The 23507-nt window shown below is 44.0% G+C and overlaps 1 protein-coding gene across 2 annotated transcripts in view; it reads right to left on the bottom strand.

Annotated features, from left to right (window-relative positions):
- Positions 1-797: 797 nt before the first annotated feature.
- Positions 798-23507, bottom strand: part of MTR (5-methyltetrahydrofolate-homocysteine methyltransferase) — a 100383-nt gene continuing 77673 nt past the window's right edge. For both annotated transcript variants that reach the window (XM_046654080.1, XM_046654082.1), the window contains exons 25-33: positions 20061-20142; positions 15996-16094; positions 14877-14952; positions 12082-12237; positions 10504-10700; positions 7727-7927; positions 6625-6817; positions 5309-5421; positions 798-4868 (exon numbers count right to left, since the gene is read on the bottom strand). In XM_046654080.1, coding sequence (XP_046510036.1) covers positions 4782-4868; positions 5309-5421; positions 6625-6817; positions 7727-7927; positions 10504-10700; positions 12082-12237; positions 14877-14952; positions 15996-16094; positions 20061-20142 — 1204 coding nt within the window. In that variant the 3' untranslated portion in view covers positions 798-4781. The remainder of the gene's footprint in view (positions 4869-5308; positions 5422-6624; positions 6818-7726; positions 7928-10503; positions 10701-12081; positions 12238-14876; positions 14953-15995; positions 16095-20060; positions 20143-23507) is intronic.

The following is a 23507-nucleotide window of genomic DNA, read 5'->3' as shown; positions in this document are numbered from 1 at the left end:
ACCTCTTAACTGATACGTTCCCCTCAGCATAAAAGCCTTTTTCTATCTTAAAATAAACACTCTCTAAATTCTGTGTTCTCCTCCCATCTTCTTAAAATAACCAACAAATCTTCCTCACCGCCCATTCGATCTTCAACTTACCACAGTCTGCCAGGGTCCCCAGAATCTCCTGAAGCTGCTCTAGCGAGGATCACCTGGGAGAAGGGCCCTTTGCAGGCCCACTCCAGACCTCTGCAGCACTCGGCTCCAACGGCCAGGCCCTGAAACCCTCTGCCTTTGCTTCCCGATGTTGCGCGCTCTCCAGATGTCCTTCAGCCCCATACAGTGCTCCTCCACTGGCTCCTACTCCTCCCATCCCCTATTCCTAGAATCCAGTTCCATCTCAGGTCCCTTCTCTTCACATCCTCCATAAGGGAACCTATCTCCACCCATGGCCTGACCTCCATCTTCACGCTGAAGTCTCAATTCTAATGTCATTCTTCCTAAATTCCAAAATCGGGTATCCAACTGCCCATATGCAGTCACATCAAATTTGTCCAAAACTCATCACTTCTCCGCTCCTATATTCTCCACCTTGGCAAACGGAGCCGCCATCCATTCATTCACCAAAGCCTGATATCTGGGAGCCACAGATGGCTCCAGCCCTGTGGCACTGTTGTGCGGTGCACAAATGCACCACTCATTGCCCCCTGCCTTTGCATTGCTGTTCACTCTGGTCAAAATGCCCTTCCTTTCTCTAAAAAACATATTTGACACATATAAAACATTATATACAAAGTCATCATCCCACATTTTTGCTTATTATTCCATTTTGCCTTTATTATTTTTATAATATATTTAATACATGTATTAAGTACATCAATACATACAAAACTGTATATGTTATATATTAGTCATAAAGCAAATATAATAAACAACCATAAAACAACCCAAGAACTAGAACCTTACTAATAACCTGCATCTATCTACGAGTCCCTCTGCTATCCGCTCCCTCTGCTTCCCCCTCTTGGGCATAACCACTAGGCTAAATTTTGGTATATTGTTGTTACTTTTTTTTTTTTTACAATATAGTTTTACCATTTATGTATGCAGACAATATACTCTTTGGTTTTGATGGTTTCTGAGCTCAAGAAAAATAGTTTCATACCAAATATGGTCTCCTGGAACTTGCCTTTTTTCTCAATATTTCCTGAGATTCATTCTTATTATCAGGTATAGCTGTAGTGCATTCATTTTCACTATTGAATACTATCCCTTAGTATGAATATACCTAATTTACTTATTCTTTTCCTACAGACAGGCATTTCAGCTTTTCCAGTTATTAACAGTCATGAAGATGTTACTGTGAACATTCTCATACATACCTCCTGGTACACATGTGCACGAGTTTATTGGATATACAACCGGGAGTCTGAGTCATAAGCTAGATCCTAAGGTATGCAAATGTTCAACTCTGTGAGGTATAATCTAGAAGAGCTGAGGTGCCAGTTTACATACCACACAATGTACAAGTTCTCATACATCTTCTTTAGCACCCAGACTGTCAGACTCCTTAAATTTTGCAAATCTAATGGATGTAAACCGGAATCTCATTTTGATCTTAATTTATATTTCTCTATCTCCAATGCCCTGGAACATCTATCTATTTATAAGCCCCATGTTTCTCCTCTGTGAAACGCCTTTTCACATCTTTTCTATTGAGTTTTTTTAAAAATAGGAATTCTGTATATATTCTGCTTACTAATCCTTTGTCAGTTAATTGTATTGTAAATATCCCAAGTCATGGCTTGTCTTTTCACCACTTTGAATTATTTATTAGGTCAACATAAATCCTTAGTTTTAATATTGTTGATTTAATCATCTTTTCTTTTATGATTAGTGCTTTGTGTCTCAAGAGATTCTTTCCTGCCCTAACATTTTTTTCATGCAAACATCTAAACATTTGCTTTTGGTACTGAAGACTGTAATGTATTTGGAATTGATTGTTAGGTAAGGTGTAAGTCAGAAATCAAATTTCATTTTTTCCATATGGTAACCATTGTTCTAGCACTACTTGAGTCATCCTTGTTCCCAATGATCTGCCATGCCACCTCTGTCATATCTCAAAGGTCAACATATGCATGGCTTATTTTCCAGGCTCCTTATCTCATTGCACTACTCAGAATACCTATCTCTGCAGTATATACAACACCATTTCTACAAGAAAACTTACCATCTTCTGAGGCAAGTCTCCTCAGGCTCTGCTTCATATCTGGAAGCATTCAGTCATTCTTAGTCCTTACCTATTCCATATAAGTTTAAGTATCTGCTTATGGTAACTAAACCTCTGTTGGAACTTCTTTTGGAAATGGCATTGAATCTAGAGATCAACTGGGGAGAGTTGACATCTCTACAACTTGTAACAGTCCCACTCATGAAAAAAGATGGCTCTTCACTAGTTCCCACTTTGCTTCATCTTCATCCTTTAAGTTCCAAATTGGGCCTCAGTCTAAACATTGCCTTCCCTAAACCTTTCTACCACCATCCCAACTAAAGTAGGGGAAGTGTGTCCTTTATATGCAATTTTTTTTAGATAACTGTAACAGTCCAAGAAAACAATGATATGAGTTCGAAGTTTGTTAGCTTCAGTGGTGGCACCATTCTTCATTGTTGAATACATCAGAATTTGAGAAGAATACAATGAGGCTAGTTTGGGACACACAGTCGGAGGTGTCTGCATGTCCTCCTGGAAGAGGCTGTTGGATGCATGCTATGTTCTTCATGACAGAGTTTGGACGGAGATAATGATTCGATGAGACTGCCTGTTAAAACTATACAGGCCAAAAAGACAACTGATAACTGGCCCTTGAGGACACCAGGATTAAAATGGGCAGAGGGAAAGAAAACTATGGAAATGGCTGAGAAACTATCAGAAACACAGAAGGTTAACCAGAAGAATGACGTCAAGGGGGAGCCAGGGGAAGAATTTTGAAGTGGTCAGAACTATCCAAACCCATTGAGAAGAAAAATCACTGGAAAGACCACTGGATCTAACAATTAAGAAATCATTAATGACAGAACAGATAGGTTAAAAACCCTAACTTCAGGGCCGGCCCCGTGGCCGAGTCGTTAAAGTTCTGCATGCTCCACTTCGGCAGCCCAGGTTCGCAGGTTCAGATCCTGGGTGCAGACCTACTCCACTCATCGGCCACGCTGTGGAGGCAAGTTAAGGGCAAATGACGCCTGAAAAGGTATGTCACTCTGCAAATAAACATGTATATACTGCAGATATGTAGGATTATCATTTCCTAAGTCTTTTTTCCCTTTCACCTCCAATGTACCTGAATGTATATTTGATATAACTGCTTTGGGGGCAAAGTCAACTTATATAACAAGAGGTGGGGTGGGGGGGGCTGTCACTCAGAAAATGAGTACTGATGGTGCATGTGACATAGGAGGCAGCTTCTCCTTCCCAGTCACAGTGTTACATGGGGTCTAATCCCAGAAAGGGTACCTAGCATATCCAATTCAGTCACTACCACATGCAGTTCCCCAATAGCTTTTCACTATTAATCTCATATCCTCCCCTTTCCATGAGCACAGCTGCGTGCTGACCTGGAGGGGCTACCCCTACAGAAGCTACCGTTCACCAAGCACTCACTGTGTGCCACATCCCTATCACCTGCCTTATGTGCATCATCTTGTTCAACCCACCCCTCACGCCCACGAGATAGGAACTAGTACTATTGTCCCCATTTTACAGATGAGAAAATAGTGTTGGAGAGCTTCAGTAACTTGCCTATGTCATACAGCAAGTAAGTGGCACAGCTGAAATAAGAATCCAGGTATGCCTGACCTCAGTGCCCACGTTCTTACCATTTCCCCTGAAATAACTGAGAACAAGGCAACGTGCTATCCCTAAGTTGTATGAGTCTGGAGGTGGTTCAGTGCAGAAGAGGAAGAACTGAGTATAATTATGCTGTTCACCTGTCCAAATCTGCACAGGACACCATGGCTCAGCCGAGAACCTGCTCAATTCTGGACACAACTAAAAGATGTTAATGACCCTGAACAGCACACTCTCTCCCCACCTCCTTGTTTTCCTTAGGGCTAGGGGCTATGAACTTATGAGAGGACAAAAATGCTTAGAGAACACTACTGCATTTGACCGCACAGAGCAGACATCCGGAGCATTCCTGAGAAGCCAGCAGGGACAGCGCGCCTTTTGCCAAAGGCACTTCTGCACCCATTTAATCGGGCCTTTAGAAAACGAGGCATTCTGGAAAGAGAGCAGAGTTATCCTTTCTGCCCTGTCCGAGTTGACTGTCATAACCATTACAACTAAAATGCCCCATTTCTCACAGCGTCATTTTGCCACAGGGTCATATTTCTCTATACATTTCTCTATTCAACTGAGTTTCAGGCTTTTTTCTAAGAGAGGGGGGGAAAAAAAAAGAGCAAGTGGCCTAGATTCAAGGTAAAAATGAAAAAAGCAAGCTGACTTGCTTTGAAATGCAAAAGATCTGTACTTCCAGCTTGTCCCAGTCCCCAAGGGACCAGGGACACCACCAGCGTTCTGCTCGCTGCTCTTCATTCAAGGTCCCCTGAAAATAGCTGCTTGTTTCCAAGGGCCATGGGGAGACCCTGCTCCTCTAGAAGGTTCCACCAAACTTCCCAAACCTGAAGCAGGTAAATGTCAGCCAGACGCCGACAGGCATGCTGCTGCTGCTGCTATCATTTTGAAGGCACTCTGGGTTGTATTTCCTTGAAGATCATCAAGTACAGCGAAGGTGAAAACAAAGTTAGTCTGTATCGTATCCCAAAATGGGTCCAAGCCATTTCTCAACCTCAGCCACAGACATGTTCTTCCTCAAAGCATAATCCTCAATCTGCAAAAGATTAAAAGCAGCTTATTAAACCAAAAAGACTTTTTGAATTGAAGTTTCCACAGGATTTGCCAAAAAACATTAAGTATCTTCTATTTCTTGTCTTAATAGCAATCTACTGAGTTACATGGAAAGAGACACTTATCTATTCACCAAGCTTCCTTATTCTCTGGGCAGAAAAACTACATGTAGTAAATTTCTGATGCTTAGAAGCTGGATGAGAGGGTGAGTGTGTCTATGGGGGGCTCTGTGTGTAGATGGGAGGACTAGAATCAGAGTAATGGGTTGAAAGGAAATTAAGACCTTAAGTGAGGTAAATTTCTCCATCCTTTCACTCTCATTTTATTTTCTTTCATGTGTAAAATATAAAATAGGTTCTAGAGTTCCACTTAAAACAAGACAGGTATCTAGGGAAGTCATACACAATGAAACAGCTAACTTACCTGATCCTTGGAAATTTTCCCCACAGAAAAATATTTGGACTTCAAATTGGAGAAGTAAAGGCCAGATACTGCTGAGGCAGGTGCCATTGCTAATGATTCTGTTAATCTGATGCCTAGAGAGAGGAACATGGGGAAAATGCTCATTTATTCAGTGCCTAGCACAGGACCTGGCAGTCAGTAGGCACCCAATTAACTTTTGCTGAACAAGTGAATGAAAGTGAATTCATGCCTTCTAGGTGGACACATGACACAGTACGAAAGATGTGATCAGACCCATCTAGCAAATTGCTGCCAAGGGGATGAACAAACTCAGGACGTGCAGATCTCCTCTAACCCAGGGGGACAGGCGTGGAAAAGACTCCCTATACTCCTACCCCCAGGCCTCCACGGTCAGTTACAGAGGACCCCATTTGCTCCAGCCTTGGAGATGAGAGCACCATCTGAACCTCCAAGGACTCCTGTGGGGCCAGTGCTACCAGGGACCCATTAAGAATGTGCCTACAATGGCACTTAGAAAGAAAAGATACTTTTTCATAGGAGTTTAGAACTCAAAGGGAACATTAAGGCTATCTAGTCCAAGCCATTCATTTTACGCACAAGGAAACAGTGCAGCACAAAGGTTAAGTGCTTTGCCAAAGATCTCCCAGCGGGCTTACGGCAGAAACAGGACTCAAATCCATATCTCACAACTCCTACTCCTGCTAATGCGGATTCAACACAGCCTCACTGTTCCTCACTTAAATCTAGATGCCTTTAACTCCATCAGTGTTTATTCCTTTAACTCAGCGTTGATGGCATGCTTTTGATTAAGTCCACTGAAATTGTTAATTGTGTTAATAACAGCGTAAAGGTAAAGAGAGAAAGCTGAAGGGACCAGTGGGAGTTGTGCAAAACCAGTGCCCAAAGACACTGTCTATAAGCAATGGGAGGAGAAATTAACGTGAAATGTTACTAAAGGTTACAAAGGTCACTAATGGAGAGAGTAAAAGCAGTTAACACACCTGTAATGGGAAAATGGGGCAGGAGATGTATGGGGTAATATGAGTAGCTAAATTCCCATCTGTTAGAGGTTAAGAGAAAATAATTAAAATTGATAAATCTTAAAATGGTAAAATAGTAATGTAAGAATACTATTCAATAACATGGAGGTAAAATACTAGAATAGCTAGCTAGGAGTGAGAAAGGATGGGATTAGGGATGATTTCATTATAAGCCTTTCCATATTTTTAAATTTTTAACCATATGCACCATTACTTTGACAAAAGTGTATCTATTAAATAAGGAGAGGGAGGTGCTCGCCTCCTCCTGGCACACACCTGTGCACCGCTCAATGTCAGCCAGTCTCCACATGGTGAGCTTCTCAGTGTGGTCAGGCTGGCTGGGGTAGCCGGGAGCTGGGCGGATGCCCTCGTAGCGCAGCCTTCGCAGGTCAGCGATGTCCAGCTGCTCGCTGCCGCAGTAAGCCCACAGTTCTCTGCGGACCCTTTCGTGGAGCTCCTCCGCAAAGGCCTGGGAGCCCAGAATGAGGCGTGCTTAGGCAGAGGCAAGAGCCCTCAGCATCAGTGCCCCCCACCCTCTCAATCAAAGTCATCCAGGGCACGTCCCTCACCTGGACCACAGGGAAAATGTGACTGGATTCTCGACTCGTTTGTAGTTTCATTAGCTGCTCTGCTCCTCAATTTTGGGCTCTGAAGCACCTTATTCAATAATCTGAGGAATGCAGGCCTTTTAACTTAAACATTTCCCTCACTGTCAGTCTAGAGCTGACGGTGGCCAGAAAGAGACGCTGGGACCATTGTTAGCCTCAGGGAGAGGGGAGAGGACCTCCCCATGGCTTAGGTTACCCCATTCCATGCAGAGGAAGATGAGGAATCTACAGAGGATATCAACGTTAGAATGAGGAGTTCTGAAATAAAAATCCGTTTTTAATTTTTGGGGCTCTTCAGGAAAATGTCACGACAAGCAAAGGGAGATATCAGAACTAAGGCAAAGAGGTCAAGATTCTAAGGGTGACTACCACCTACGGCATTGCTGAAGGTTTTTCTTTGCCCAAAAGATGATGTGTGAGGGCCCAACCTGGTGGCGTAGTGGTTAAGTTTGCACGCTCTGCTGTGGCAGCCTGGGGTTTGTGGGTTTGATCCCGGTCATGGACCTACACACCGTTCGTCAGGCCATGCTCTGGTGGAGCCCCACAGACAAAACAGAGGAAGACTGGCACAGATTTTAGCTCAGGGCCACTCTTCCTCCCCAAAATAAAAAGGTGTGAGAGCAATTCAAGAATTCATGATTTAAAATATGTGTGATGTTAAAGCCAGCCTCCTCCAACATGGAAAAAGAAAAAGAAGACACTGATTCTAAGGGTTGCTTAGCTTTTTGGCACCCATCATGGGTGCTGTCCTCAGTGTACTGCTGCTCTACCTCTGCCAGCCGGTCCCCCAGCGCCTTGACCATGATGCTGCTGTAGTCATCACACTCCTCCTCATAGGTCTTGCTCAGCTCCTCCACCCCAAAGCAGGCAACGGCGAACAGGCCCAGGTAGTCACGGATGCCCAAATGCAGGGGAGCGATGAAGTCGGACAGGCAGTGGTATGGGTCTGTGCTCGCAGAGTCTTTCTCGGCCTTAAAATCAAAGGAGTCGGTGGAGGGATCATCAGCATGGGCACGGCACCAGCACACAGTGAACAGCATTCTGGTATCTTCAAACGAATATGAGCTTCAAACTGGGATGTCTGTTTTGCTCACTGTTACATCCCTAGCACTTAGAATCGTGCCTGAGTATTCAGTCAATAGTTGTTGAATAAGCAAATAAAATGAAATTTCAAAGAATATATGGCATGATATAACATGCATAGTCAGGAAACCAATTAATTCGCTCCTTTACACACTCGCCAAACATTTTCTGAATGCCTACAGGTACTGTGCTGGGATCTGGAAACCTAAACATTCATATAAAAAGAAGTTTTTCCCCAAAAGTGGTTTTAATTCAAGATCAACATTAAATTCTGAAGTTAAGTTTGAGAAGGGTCCACTCAATGTACAAACCTTGACTTTGCACCAACAGAAGCAGTTCAACAAACTGCTGGGTCAGCAACACAGGGGCCGTGGCTGCCCGCCACAGGCGGGGGTCAGGAGACAGCGAAGGACTCCCTGGGCAGGGCAGAAACCGGACAAAGAACTCAGGAGGCTCTGCCTCTGGGACGTTCTCCAGAAGGCCAGGTGCCTATCCTCGCCCATTTTTCATTTTCAGCCGATGACTGACCCTTCCCTGTTACTAAGCTGGCAAATAAGGTGTTACACGTATTTCACAAATAGTAAACATTTGCTGAAAGGTAAACAGCTAATAACTAATATTTATTAAGTGCTTACTATATGTCAGGCACTATTCTTGGTGCTTTATATGAATTAGCTAATTTAATCCTCTCAAGAATCTCGTGAAGTAAGTGATACCATCAGCTCCATTTTACAGACACGAAAGCTGAGGCAGAGAGAGCTTGATTAACTAGCTCAAGGTCAGACAGTGGTCTGACACCACAACCAAGGCCCTTGACCACTATCCGGCACTGCTTAGAAGTGATCAATTAATCAAGGAGTGGCCAACCCAGAAGTTTCAGAGCTATTTGCCTGCCAGCTCTGGAAACAAGTACAGCCTAATTGACACTGGGCAGAAAATGATTAAGTGGCTGTAGGCAAAAAGGTGTTTGATAATGGCATGTGGAAATGTCAGAGAGCTCAGGGACAGCGATGCAGGGAGAAGCCGCTTTCCAGTGTACTCTGCCTATCACCTGTCCTCTGCTAACAAAAGCCAGAGAGACACAAAGCTTCCCGGCACCACAGGAGAGACAGGTCACAGAGCCCCACGGCACTTCAGAAGAGACAGCGATCAGAGCCACTCAGAACAGGAGACTCCCAGAGCAGTAAGACACTGCAGCCAGAATTTTCCAGAGTGTACTGGAAGAAAGCACCTCTTTAGAAGTGTGTATCTGAGTAGGTGATATACGTACACTGAGAAGTCACTATATTAAACGCCCTCCTACAGTCTGTCACAGACTGCCTGGACATGAATGGTACTGGACATAAAAAGAAATCAGAAGATAGAGGATTTGAAGGATGAAAGACTGGGCCAGGGAAGAGGTTTCTGACCTTAATAACACCTGTAAAAGAGAAATCACCAATTCCCTAGTGAGGAGGGGCTGGATCTTAGCATCAGAACCCCAGTGCCTTGTACTCTGTGGTGTCCGAGTCTGAGTGCACACAGTAAGGATGTAGCTGCTGTCATTTAACTTGCCGTGGTACTGTTTAATGTCCCAAACTGAGGAATCACTTCAGATGTTGTTACGCTTAAAGTATCTATCATTATGAATTATACTGTGGTTATAATTAAAAGCAATACTATCACTTTTGAATGACTGAAAACAGCAGTGAAATTCTGCAAGAATAATTTACTACAGTCCTTTGTTAATGACTAGTGAATGTCCTTGATTAGGACAACTATTTTTTTGTAGCAGCTAAAGGGACATGCAAACGATCTTAGCATTTTTAGAGGTGGAGGCATATGAGAGGGAGCCGTGTTGAGAAGAGCCTGTTCTCATCACACTGAAGGAAGCTGGTGCAGTGAAGGAAGAGCCATCCGGGTGCAGACAGGCTGGGCTCTCCCCTCTCAGCTGTGGGACTTAGAACAAGCCCACCAGCCTTCATTTTCTCCTCTGTAGAATGGAAACATAAACTGACCGACAACAAGGCTGTGTGGAAAGTAAACAAGATGGTCCATCACGTGCCCTGCTAAGCACTTGGCATCTAGTGGGTTCAGCAAATGTTTGCTCCTGCATGTCCTCCTCTTAAGAAAGCAAGCCATCAGCCTATTTTAATAATGCACATGCATGCAAACCAATGTTTTTGAACAAGTAATTGTTCATCTGTATGTGACCATCCAAGGCAGCAACGTTTCTCATCCACCTGTCCAACATAACTTTAAACACCTCTCTCCTGCTGCCTGAGAGGCCAGCCTCAAAACCCACGTTGGCGCCTTCTCTCCATTGTCCCCACAAATGCTTTGGGCTTGGGCCTGTGAGTGGTCATTTGGGGTGAGATGGGGCAGAGGTACCATTTACACAAAGCTCAGACTTATTCATGGTTTTTTTAGTGCTTAAACCAAAAAGCAGCAGCAGTGAGTTTGCTGTCAATATGGTTCTCCGTACCTGTTGCCTCAGCCCATAAAAGGTGGCAATGGGCTCTGCAGACTGCGGCTCTGCGTCCTCTGCATACAGGCAGATGTCATCTTGCACACTCTGCGCCGGCCAGAACCCAACCACGCCCCTGGCTTGAAGTTTCTTTTGACTAATCAATGCTTTCAGCATATTTTGGGCATCATCATAGACTCTTTTGGCCTCTTCACCTTTTAGGAAATATAAGAATTCACTTAAAGATGCCAAAAATAATCAGCAAAGAATGCTCCTTTTTAAGACCACTACCCCTCCTCAGCCATGTTCTCTCTTCGCGCCTCTCTTTTCCCCTCAAATCCTTTCTCAGCGTTTGTCATCAGCACAACTGAAGGTGGAACAGCTAAGGGTTCAGCGGTTTCTGCTAAGTACAGCTCCCATAGTCTGTTTTCCTAGCTCAAGCCACTGCAACTTTCCCATTTAACAAAAGGCAGAGTGCCAAATCTGTGGCTTCCCAAAGCAGTCTGTCAGACAGAGAGTGAAACAAAGCAGGCCAAATCCTTCCGTCACTGACAGTCCTCGTGCACACAGAACTCCACTGACCTCACATGAGCCTGGGGATGTGGAATAGGCGGAGGGTGAAGCGTGGCCCCAATCCCGCTGAAGTGGCGTCAGCGCTGCACCTGGACGGCCTCAGCTTGGGCCCCTGCACGTTGTCACCTGCACAGCAGGAGCCAGGCTCCCAGGACACCCTCCTCTTGGTTTTGACTCTAGATGTCAGGCTCCTATTGGCCCTAATCCCACACTTCTGCCAGTGTATCCCTCCACCTTGCTCTAATCTGGCTATCACCTAATCCTTCGAATGGCTTAGCATCTGGAGCCCATGTCTCTAAGGTAAGTTTTGGGGGTAGGGTTAGGAGTGAGAAGCGGGGCTAGCAGCTTATCGACTCACCCACTCTCTAGCTTATTGCCCCAAGTCCTCCTCCCCCCACCAATGCTCCAGGCACAAAGGACTCCTTGCAGGCCCCCAAATTGGCACATGTGTCTGTGCCTTCTCATATTCTGTCTCCTCTGCCTGGAATGTCCTTTTCTTCGATGCCATCTCACGTCCCCAGTCCCAGGCTCAGTAACTCCCACCTAATCTTCAAAAAGCATCTCAAACACCACCTCCTCCAGGAAGCCTCCCCTGACCTCCTAGTCTGAGGTCTATCTCATCTTGTGTCCACAGAAGCCTGGGCTCAACCTTGCAGCAGGTGCTCGGCATGCTGTACGGGAATTACCCGTCACTGTGGCTGCACCAGCTAGCCAGGTCCCAGAGGACAGGGGTTATACATGTCTTCTTTTGTGTATTCCCAGAAGAGCCTGGCATGTAACTGATGTCAATAAACATTTATTAAAAGAATGGATAAACAGAAATGCCAAATTTAGCTGATAAATAAGGACCAAGCCAGCAATTTAAAAACCATTAAAGAGTTGAGCAGGTAAACAATATCCTATGCTATAACAATAAACTATACCCTGCATAATCTACACCCACTGCTCACCACTTAGTCTCGTCTCCAAAGTCTCAGACTGTCTCAACTGTCAGAGCAGGAAGGAAGGACTTAGTGAACTAACCTACAGTTTTGTCGTTAAAGATCTTGGGAAAGCCTCGATTCGGGTACTTGCCCCGGAGCTGCCAGACATCAAAGAAAGGCTTCCAGTCAATGTAGTCCACCAGCTTCTGCAGGTCATAGTCTTCAAAGACCCGCGTCCCAAGAAACGTGGGCTTCACTATGGGAAAGAAGTACCATTGTCAACACTACCACCAGGCGCCCGGGGCTGAGCAGCCCTCACACGCAGCGCTGCTTTCTAGAGGCCTTCCTGGCCGGCTCTCTCCTGCTCTGTTGGCTCCCACACTCTGCCTCCCTCCTGTCACTCGTACGAGTTGTTTTACAAAGAGGAGAACTTTAAATTATCGTAGAGAAGGAGTAATTCTGCAACAAATCTTAAATAAAACGATTCTTCCCATGCAGCTGACTGACTGCACCGCCCATGGAAACTCTCCCGTCAACCCTTCCACCCCCGACCCCGCCCAGGAAAAATAAAAGACTTGGGTTAATCTTCACTTGTACAAATGAAGACAATATAAAATACAGACCATTGTAGAAAGACATACATAGTAAGCCACTTATATATAGCGTAAAAACGTGACACAATAATCTGTACTGCCTACTGACACACGTGCACATAGTCAAAGGGTGAGGAAGTGCACGGCAGCAAGGCATCAACTCAGGACCTAGTGGGGGAGGGAGGGGCGCAGGGGCTCCCACTGCACATGTACTGTTTGCTTTTTAAAATGGACAGAAGGTTCTTTCTTAAGTGGTTAGCGGGTACACATGGATGTTCAGCACATTGTTCTTTATACCTCCTCGTGAGTCTAAAATACGCCCTACGTTAAATAATGGTGAAGACATCTGAGACAGATGGTGCCACTGGGCTTTTTGGGATTTCAGGAGCAGCAATACTGCCCCCGACCTCACCACGCCCGTGGCGGGGTCAGGTCAGAGTCCCAGGGACTGACTCTGCAGCCAGCTTCCTAGCCCTCTTGCCCTCAGTTTCCTGATCTGTGAATAGGGATCGGAGAACTTAGACTATACTGACAATCTCAGGGGCTCTGGGATAACACAAAAGTCTCAAGAGTGCTTTCTTCATTGGATGGTAAAAGTGAGAGGAGAAAGTACGAGCAGCTTCTTAATTTTGCCCGGAAATCTCTACCTTTTCATACATGTTGACAGTAACTCTTGCCCACTTGCACCTGGTCTTTTTACCACACAGGATGATCCCTTCCGTGTAAATATTCTATTGTGCTGATTCCTTCAGTAACTGAGAAGGAACTACCAACATTCTCCTGCAGACAGCCCCCTCTTGCTCTGCAGCAGCACCAAGGGACGTCATCCCTGAATAAGCTCGTCTTCCAGAGGTTAAGATTTGCTTGCGGTTTTACCGCCAAGGATCGTGGAAAAGAACCCTTCTTCCTCCCTTTACCGACTTCCTGCAACTACCCTAGGACTGGGTTGCCCTCCAAAACATTTCTGAGGGCCGTACCTCAGGGCCTCCAGCGCCCTGCAGGGGGCAGGGTCAGGGCCTTGCAGGGGCCCCGATGGGGGTTAAAACGGCCACTCAAAAAGTGTCAGCCCCGCTGCCTGGCACTGTGGGCCTCAGAGGACTATTTCCACCAAGATGTGCTTTGGAGGTTTGACTTGGTTAAAATGGACGTCCCCTTGAGATATTTTTCCAATTTCACAGTGAAAGGTAAAGAGAAAATAATAGTTGGAACTATATAGTGATTTACATTTTTCAAAAGTTTTCACATATTGTTTTGTCCTCACAACATTTCCATAAACTCACTCCTTTTTTTACACATTAGAAACTGTCAAACACAGAAGTAAGATGCTCAGGGTCACTCCGTGGTTCAGAGCCAGGAGCTGAGCCAGGATTAGAACCCAGGCATCCTGGCTCCCAATCTGCATTCTTCCCACTAAGCCTCACTGAACCCAGCAGGACAGAAATTAGAACCAAGCTCACCGACATTTTCAATTTAATCCTGTCAACTCTGCTGAGCGCGTGTAGAACACAGATGTTGTGAACAATGAAAGCTGATTTGAGGTATTACCTTGGAAATATGGATTCAATTAATATAACCCCTATTCGCCCTGTCTTAGTTTTGCATTTGTATCTCATGCATCTCTGAGCCTGTCAAAACATCTTACACATTTTATTCCCTTGTGAACACCTATGCAAGGCAAAAAAGGTGGCTAGAAATAAGAAAGGGAAGAAACCCGATAAAAGAAATAAAAAGAGGGAAGCATCCAGAGAGAGAATGAGAGCATGAACAAGAAATAGGAGACCCGGCTCTGCTGAAATGATTTAAAGGTCTGTTCAACGCAAAGGCATTTTCAATTTCAGACATTCCATGTCTGCACTTGGGCCCGCCTGGACCCAAGCCAACCCAGTGACCGTACCACCCAGGCAGGTTTCTAGAACTTGCTTCAAGCCGAAGGGGGTTCACTCAAGCACAGCACAGAGGAAAGAATATAGGTTTACAAGACAGATCACAGAGAATCCTAGTAACCTTTCAGGTTATTACCTGAAACCCAGTTTCTTCAAATTAAAGTGAGGACAATAGCACATTCATCACAGAGTTGTGTCAAGGGCTCAGAGCCGCTGCAGGTCAATCTCAGGGCAGTGTTTGGTCCTCCATAAATGGTACCCATTTCCTTTTATTTTTAATCATCATTGTCATTCATCATCATTAGACACAATTAAGAGTTTCTAGCTGCCTGTTTGATTCTATAGCCAAGTAAATGCAAATGGCTCTTCGGCTCACAGTTAGCACACGCAGCCTTTCTCTAACCAATAGCCAGACAGACCTGGGGGAGGCTCTGACAGCCAGTCAATACGGAAACCATTTTTTCTAGCTTGACTTAAAGTTAGGTATCTTCTCTCCTAGGAAAAAAAGAAAAGTTGCTTAGTCAGAGACTCTTAGCTTTTCAGCTGCTACCCTGAAAGTATGTTCAAGAAAGCTAGTACATAAGTTTTTCAAGAAAACAAATATTTTTATTAATGAAAATTCAAGCCCTAAAAAGCTCTTCCTTTCCCATCCAATATGGCTTCACATCAGCACCAGCACAATAAAGACTCATTAAATATCCACTGAATATTGATATGTGAATATAAGGCTGACCTGCAGCCTTGACCGTGGGATGAACATGGCAGTGGAGCGGTCTCCTGCCTGTGCTTTAGAACACCTGAGGCCGGGGTTAACTGGCCCGCTCTCCACTGCCCCGAGGACCAGAAGGCAGAACTAAGAAACTGTCAACTGTGGGCAAACCTAAGGGAAGGAGGAAAGCCAACAGCTTGGAAACATCTGTTGTCTTCATGCTGTTTGTTATCTCATTCCATTTGCCTAGTCAGCCCCAAAACGCACCGCCCCCACCCTCAGACAACGCCCAGCTGGCGGATAACCAGGGAGAAGTATCCCAACGACCTCTGCAGAAGAACTGTGCCCACTCTCCACAGACTGCCTGAAGCTCATCCAGACAGGGACAGTGCTGACACACCACTCTGCACAGCCAGCGCCGGGCAGTCAGGGAGCGAGGCTTACAACAGTCCTGTCTAATGTCTTCACTTTCTCCCATTCTCTCCTCAAGAACAGGATCTGTGGGAGTGATTTCAGTACACTGTTTTGGTTCCTGTTTCCCTGCTGGGGACTACCTCATATTTTATTCATTTTCATAACTCTGGTATCTAGCACAGCACCCAACACCTACTGTGTACCCAATAAAAGTTGGGCAGAATAAATAAAATTAATTTTAATAAAGCCAAAAATTATTAGGAATTTAGACTCTGAAGAAGTCTGATTTGAACTAAAAAATAGGACTTCTCTAAAATGATCCTAAACCTTACCTCCTCAAAACAGTAAAGTCACATTAAAAACTATAGGATCATTTTATTACCCAAACAAACAGGGTCCTGTTTTTATCACTCACCTTGAGAGATTCATAATGGTCCTGTCTGATATCTTCATATTCTTCCATGATCTCCTCAAAGTATTCATCCTTTAGATTCTCATCTAATAGCTGAGAACACTGAAAACGCAAGATCAGCGTTCAATCACAACAGAGCAGCAAAAGAAGATAAAACGTGCAATTCCAGTCAGTTCTGGTGACACTGCCTTCAGGAAACTTTTCCCATCATTTCCTCTCCCTTCACCAACTTTGCTAATTCCTGCCTGGGTGTGCAGTAAAGGGTCAACTCAGTAGGCCTGGGATGTTCAAATCTTGCACATTCTGAAGAAAAGACTGGTGTTGACAGGCTCCTGGGAGATGCGCTCTAAGCCCTTGGAATATCTGCCTGATAAGAGTGTCTTTGCCTACCTGGGGTCGTGGGCCACCCCAGATAGTTTATGTCAACAATGTGATTTATGGGGAGACTCAGCTCGTGCTGTATCTGTTTGACCTCTGGACGGGTTGAAGTCTGAGTATTCCATGTCTACATGACTGACTCCCAATAAAAGCCTGGGATACCAAGGCTCAGGTGAGCTTCCCTGGCTGACAACGCTCTGTACACGCTGTCACACGTCACTAGCGGAAGAATTAAGCACTGTCCATATGACTCCACAGGGAGAGGACACCCGGAAGCTCACGCCTGCTCTTCCTGGATTCTACTCTATGCCTCTTTCCACCTTTGCTGATTTTTATCTGTATCCTTTCACAGTAATAAACCATGATTGTGAGTATAAGAGTGTTTCTGAGTTCTGAGAGTCCTTCTAGCAAATCACTGAAACTGAGGGTGGTCTTGGGGACCTCCAACACCCCTCTTCTTCAGTGTTCCAAAGATACTCTGCTCATCTCTCCATCACTACACTTACTTTTAGTAAGCGTACTTGCTTTTAGTATCTATCTATGTATCGACTTTCCTCACTAGAGGACACCACGTTCATGTCCCTGGTTTCTAGCTCAGTGCCCGGTGCGTACAAGGAGCATCCTCACTAAATGTTTGCTGAAGGAATGAGGCTGACCACAGCCACCTGGCAGCTTCTGCTAAAACAAGAAAGGAAATCGATCTTCTGGGAAATGTGAGGTCACTCGGTAACTTGTAAAACTAGGATCAGGTAAATGCTGTTTATGACTATGATTACCAAGTTGGTAGAGGAATAGCTGCCACCAACGCTAAAAGTAAGATTACAAAGAAATATGAAATTGCTGCTACTGATCACATCAGTTCAAAGCTCACAGCACTGCCCACCTCTGCAGCCTCAAGCAGCATTTTTTAATACGCAAAAAGGCAGGGAAGTTCAATATCATCACTGAAATTGAGGAAGTTAGACTGGATGATGGCTAAAGTGCCTACCAGCTTTAAGTAACTATAATTCTATGAGAATTTACTAAGCATCTCTAATTACAATCTAATCACCTATAAGTTACTATAAAACCAAATCACTTTATTAAGGACCATAATCAGGAAAGGCCATGTGGCAAGCCTAAAAATGGCTCCCAAATGGTATCCACACCACAGAGTATTTCCCAGCCTTATATGAACCTTACCTCAGTGGAGCCCCATTTAGGAAACCCAGCAGAGCTAAACAAAGACAAGAAGGGGATGCCTACTCCTGAGCGCCCGAAAGTACACGTAACCAATGTTCTAAAATATTGTTACATTCTGCTGGATTTTAAACTCTGAGAAAGCAAAACCCTGATTTCCTTAACATTCAAAGAACTTAACAATACCCCGACACAGGTACTATTGGGTAGACAGAATGGCCCACTGGTTTGTTGGCACCTTCGAGCCCGCTATACAGCCCCCTGCTCCCAGAGACATGGTAACACGTGCCTTCCGGCCCTGTCTGTCTCGCTTGATGGAAACGAGTTCATGGCCAATTACATGGGCTAATGGATGGGATCCTTCCACAAAAGCAGAGTCCGTCATGTGTTTTCATGCCAACCACTTAGACACAGTACAGGTTTTCTTTTCCTTCTTTTATATTTTTCATGGCAATCGTAGTACAATGAGAGGGCATAAGTTGAAAATACGTTTTATAATTTAAAAAGAAATAATATTGGTACCTTGTTTTTTATTAAAAAAGAAAGAAAAGAAAGCAAGAGGCATCCTGAGGTCTAAACGTCCAGCTATTTTGTAGTCAACACATTTTGGAATCTTTCAAATTCATGAGCCAGTTAGCCAGAGGCCTGGGCCTGTGCCACACTCATTGCGGTTAGATCAAGACTCTGAACCAACAATCAACCTAAACAAATTGTACCACTGACTCCTGAAAAGGGTCATAAGCAATTACCCAAATGATTTATTATTGGACTCACGTTTGAGTAATTTCAAAAGGTGGCGGTTTCTTTGTCTATGACAAGAGCTAACCTCTGCTGGCTGCCTGGCTGGACCTGGCCGTAAAGAGCACAAGGGCCCACGCCTCACCCTTTGCTTTCAGCCAGGCCCGTGCTGCTGCAGCTCCTTAAGACAGTGAAGGAGCCTGTCCTCAGAAGGGACTCAAGAGGCTGACTCTTTCCTAGCTAGAGTCTTTCCCCTACCTGAAGGGGCAGTGTTAGCACAGCATCCTTAAATGGCCAACTGCCTCCTCTCCAAATGAGCAATGTTTGGAGTCATTCAGTAGCATCTGAAAACAGCAGCAAGCATTAAAAAGAGGGCCATTGGTTACGCAACCATGGACCTGACATAAGCTCCTTATGAAACATAATCCAAATATAAGGTACAAAAGTTGTTTTAAAACTGAGTTGTAGAAATGTAGTTTATCTGGACACTAGTCTATGTCAATGGTAAATAAAAACTACAATTTTATGATGGCAGCCTGATTTAATGTTATCCTTTTTAGTAAAGGAGAACTGTTAAATTCAAGAGAGCAAGTTTAACACAGCATTGAGTAAGACCCCCTGCCTTCAAATCCCGCACCGGCCGCTTCACTGATATGTGGCCTCAGAGTTACTCACCTCTTCATTCCTGTTTCTCCATCTTGAAAGTGGGGACAATGAAAGTATCTACCTCATGTGGATTAAATAAAAAATCCATGTAAAGCACTTACTACAGTGCCTAGCACACTATAAATATTTAATAATGCCAGCAATTATTGTATAAGTTTCATGTAAATAAATCCACAGATCTGAAAGAACTCCTTTGGAAAATGGCTAAGGAAATGTGGTCACCCTGGTTCAGGCTGCACGATATCACCTGGTGGTCTCCCAAATCACTGGGTCCCCTCAGTAACTTGCTTCACCCACAAACTGTAAGTTGGACTAGATCAGTGGTTTTTAAATTGCGCTCTTTTGATGAGAACTGGGAGTGGGATGCAGGATGGGAGGGGCTGCTCTTATTTGTACCACACTGAGTTTCCAGGGAAGATGTCACTTGAACACAAGGTTTCCGTGGCTAAGAGAATTGGAAACCACTGGACCACATGGTCACTCAGATTCCCTCCAGCTATTACAGCCTGTTCTTCAGGGAAAATAATGAAACACATAACAAGAGAGGATATGAGGCTTCACTGACAAGGAAAAAACTTAGGTAAGTTGTTCATTACATTGATAGAGAAAAACCTACTATTTTGGGTTTTGAACATCTAGTGAATGTTTTTCTGTCTTTCGGTAGGGTCAACTGTCCCGTTCTAGGTTAAATGCTTTTCTATCTGGAAACAGGCCATTTTAAAAAAATTCTACATTCCTTTTAGCTCTGGCATGGAGCTAAGAAAGTGTATGTTCATATTTGTAAATATTTGTAGATGGCTGAGATCTCTCTCCGGGTTGGTGTCAAAGTCACAGGTGTCTTGGCACCATTCCTCTGTTACTCAGACCGGCATTTCTGCCGCTGGTGCAGGAAGTGGTCTGCAAACACAAGACACACTCATCTGGCCCTCCTTCCAGCAACACAGACAACTGCAGTGACACTATCATAAGGCTTATGCTATTCTTTCACTTTTTTTGGTAGAAGTGGACAAAAATAAATGGAAGGTCTTGGGTGATACCCTTAACTCTTAATCCTCTCTTTGTTCTCTCTTCACATTGTATCTGAAATAACGTAAGGCCTACACTTACCACCACCACACTCTTGGATGCGTCCAGGACATGGATTACAGGCGCACTGTATCTTGGAGCTATTTTAACTGCTGTGTGGGTTCTGAAATGAGGGGTCAGGAAGAAAAACATATCCATCAGTGCTGACAGTTCTTACACAACTCTTGTTCAGAACCATTAGAGATGATGTGTTTTTACAGTGCTTCCCAGAGAAAGATTTCAAGGTACTTACAAACATTGAATTTCAAATTTCTCTTGTAAAACTGGGATGACTTTCTCCCCAGCCTAAGATGGGGAAACCAAAGGGAAAAGACATGGATTTGTTGGCCTAGGCTGCAAAGAAGTCTGTGACAAAATGAGAACGACTTTGTCCTCAGCTCTCTGCCAGCAGGGGACGAGTCTGCGACCTTGCAGTCATTAGCAACCTGTCTGAACTAAGGGAGCTAACCAGCCCAGGCAATTGCACTTTGCTGTCATAAAGGTCAAGTTGAATTTCTTCCTCCAAATGAGCTGGGCTACCAGCCAGGGCCCCTGGGGAACCAGACACTAGGCAGGCGACACAGGACACCACCCTCTAGCTGCTTCTCCCTATTCCTGGGAGACACCACCTCAACCCCACTTGATACCTGCAGGAAGAAACCTCAGACCCTAAATAAATTCAACACAAAATAACACAGGGAGGCAAAAGCAACAAAAATATTTTATACTAACATTGGCTCAGCCCCAAATCCCTATTGCCAAACTTGAAAATGTCAGTGCTGAGGAAGAAACACCCTTTAATCCTTAAGATTACCTAATTAACTAAAGTGCAAAGCAAATTGCCCTCTGATTACCGAACGTTTACAGCAATAGCTTAGGCTACGTATCTGCTGTTTCATTACAGAACATAACGCTAAAGTGAGACTGGGGAATGCATATGCGCTCCCTTACAGTAGTTAACCAGGGCCCTGAAGATGGAGAGATGCAAGGGCTTTCCCACACTGCATTTAAATGGGCGGCAACAGCAGTTCCCACAAGACGGGCAGTGCTTTCCAGTTTCATCTTCTCCCCTAAAGTAGCAGCAGTCTTCCCCAAGTCAGACACTTTCATATTCTGTCCCTCAATTAAGATGTATTTTTGTTTGGAAAGACGTCCAGAATATGTTTTTATATGAGGAAAAAAACCAAGCGGAAGAACAGGATGTTTAATAAAACTCTATTTTTTAAAAAACAAACACTATCACCCTCAACCTGTGCCAATCAACCCACCTTAGATGTAAGTGCCACAGATACACATCAAAGTGTCCACACTGGTTCCATGCAGGTCAGAGACGGGAGTGAAGGCGGGAAGGGAGAGACCCAATTTTACTTTACATTCCTCTGAACTGACACGTTCTAGTAAGCGAGGATTACTGAGGTAATTTTTAAAAAACAAGAGAATATTAAAGATGCAAACGTGTGTGTTTTTAATAGGCTTCTGAGGGAAGGCTCTAAAAATTCATTCGTAATGAGACAGACAAGATCACTAACATTTCACCTGGCCCTTTCTAAGTGTATCTCTGTACATAAACAGGAAGCAAAGGACTAAAGCCATAGCCACAAGAACTGACCTAAAGATGGAAGTTCAGGCCTAAGCTAGTTAATACAAGAGACATCTTCTGGGCTGGGAGGTTGCGGTGCAGAGCACGGAGGGAGCCAGACCATGAACCTGGAGCAGCCAAACAGACTCCACTGCTTCCTGGGGACCTGTTTTGTACCCACTGTGTGCTTGGGGATCAAAGATTTGAAGATACCTTGGGTATTCTATGAGGGGGAAGATTTTCAAACAGTAGGAAAAGTTATAAAGAAGAAGCTGTTTCTAGTTTCAAAATAGAACACAAGTCAGACTCTGCCTGCTTCCTTTTCCTCAGATGGTCACCTCCTTGAGCACATGAATTTACCCCAATGAATAGTCTGCATGAAGTTCCTCCAGGAAACATTATTTTAAGCTTGATGTGACTTAGATAGCATTTTTCTTAAAGAGAACCAGTACAATTTTAAATTTTAAAATCAACACAATTAATATTTATTAAGCATCCAAGGGTTTTGGTGCAATTCTGGCCATTTTCTTTGATGATCTTCTGGACAAGGGCACTGAGAAGGAATTGACAGATTCCAATATTTTAAATAAATTAATTAATTAATAAGTAAAAGAAAAGTGCTGCCTTCTAACACAAAATTGACAAAGCTAGATGAGCACAGGCATAAAATTTGAGCTTGCTCAGCCATCGAGAGTGATTCTGGTTTCCTTATAAAATAATCTGACGTTGCTTCCACTTTCTTCCAAGCTTCCATTTATGCAAGCTTCTCTAGCTGGAAGAAGACTTCTTTCCAAAGTCTGAAAAGATGCAAAACATTGGACTCTCTCTTCCCCTTCCTCCATACTAAGAGCAAAGGGCTAGAGCTGAGGCTGAACCTATATCCATCTCTGCTAAGTCACTCATCAAATAGGATTTAATTAGTCACTGCCCCTACTTGCTGAATGGGCACAATAGTATTAACCTTGGAAGATCTTTTTAAAAACTCTGAAAAAGAACAAGTACTTGAAGTATTTATTTCATGTCATAGCCTATCCTAGAATTAATTGAAAGTGTTTTATATAAAAATGCAGCATGACCAAAACTTAAAATTTGATGAGAAAAATGAGACAAAGAGAAAATAAAGATGGGAAAATTAAGATGCAATCAGGAGTGAGATCGACATATAAAATTCATTCCACGAAATCCTACACACAGACCTGAGCTCTAAGCTTCCCTGCAGTCAATTCAAAGAGGAAAATAATATCAGTTATGTGATTTGGCACCAAACTTCCTAAGAATTTTTCTTAAAACTCAGAAAATTATCTCCAGCTTTGAGCAATATGACTTCCTATTGAATTCTCCACTATTCACAAAAAAATAATAAAGACATTTTGCAGTTATTGGCTTTACACCAGTAACAAATTGAGAGCTAACTGCCAGACTTGTGCCCTTGAGAAGTTCTGTAGCTAACAGGGCTAGATTTCCGTTAAAGGCATTTCTAGTTTGTGATATCAAAACCATCTGTATTACAGACAGGAGAATATTCAGTGTTCTATTCCTTTATAGCTACAGGTTAAGAAGGGACAATCCAAGCACATTTCCACTCAGATATGACCCCCAAATCTGTATAACCCTTTCAACGTCTCCAAGGAGCCATCCATTAGACAGCCTTACTCCTCATTGCAAGCGTCTGGGGCTACAGCTCTAATTCTATCATGCCACCACGGGCCACTGAGGTCTGGAAAAGCCATGTTGTTATATTATATCCCCTTAGAGATCGGCTTTCATGACAACTTGGAAGACCTGAGCTGCCATCTGCTCAAATACAGTTAGCAAAGGAGAGAACTGGAACACTGCTGAGCCCTCAAGAGGTCAGAGGAGGTAACAAATACCAAGGGCTCTCAGAGGGCTTCTGAGACAGTCAAACCCCT

This window comes from Equus quagga, chromosome 2, assembly GCF_021613505.1.
Source record: "Equus quagga isolate Etosha38 chromosome 2, UCLA_HA_Equagga_1.0, whole genome shotgun sequence".
NCBI classification, from domain to species: Eukaryota; Metazoa; Chordata; class Mammalia; order Perissodactyla; family Equidae; genus Equus; species Equus quagga.
The sequence above is the reverse complement of the archived record's forward strand: the minus strand, read 5'-3'. Positions and strand labels throughout refer to the sequence as shown.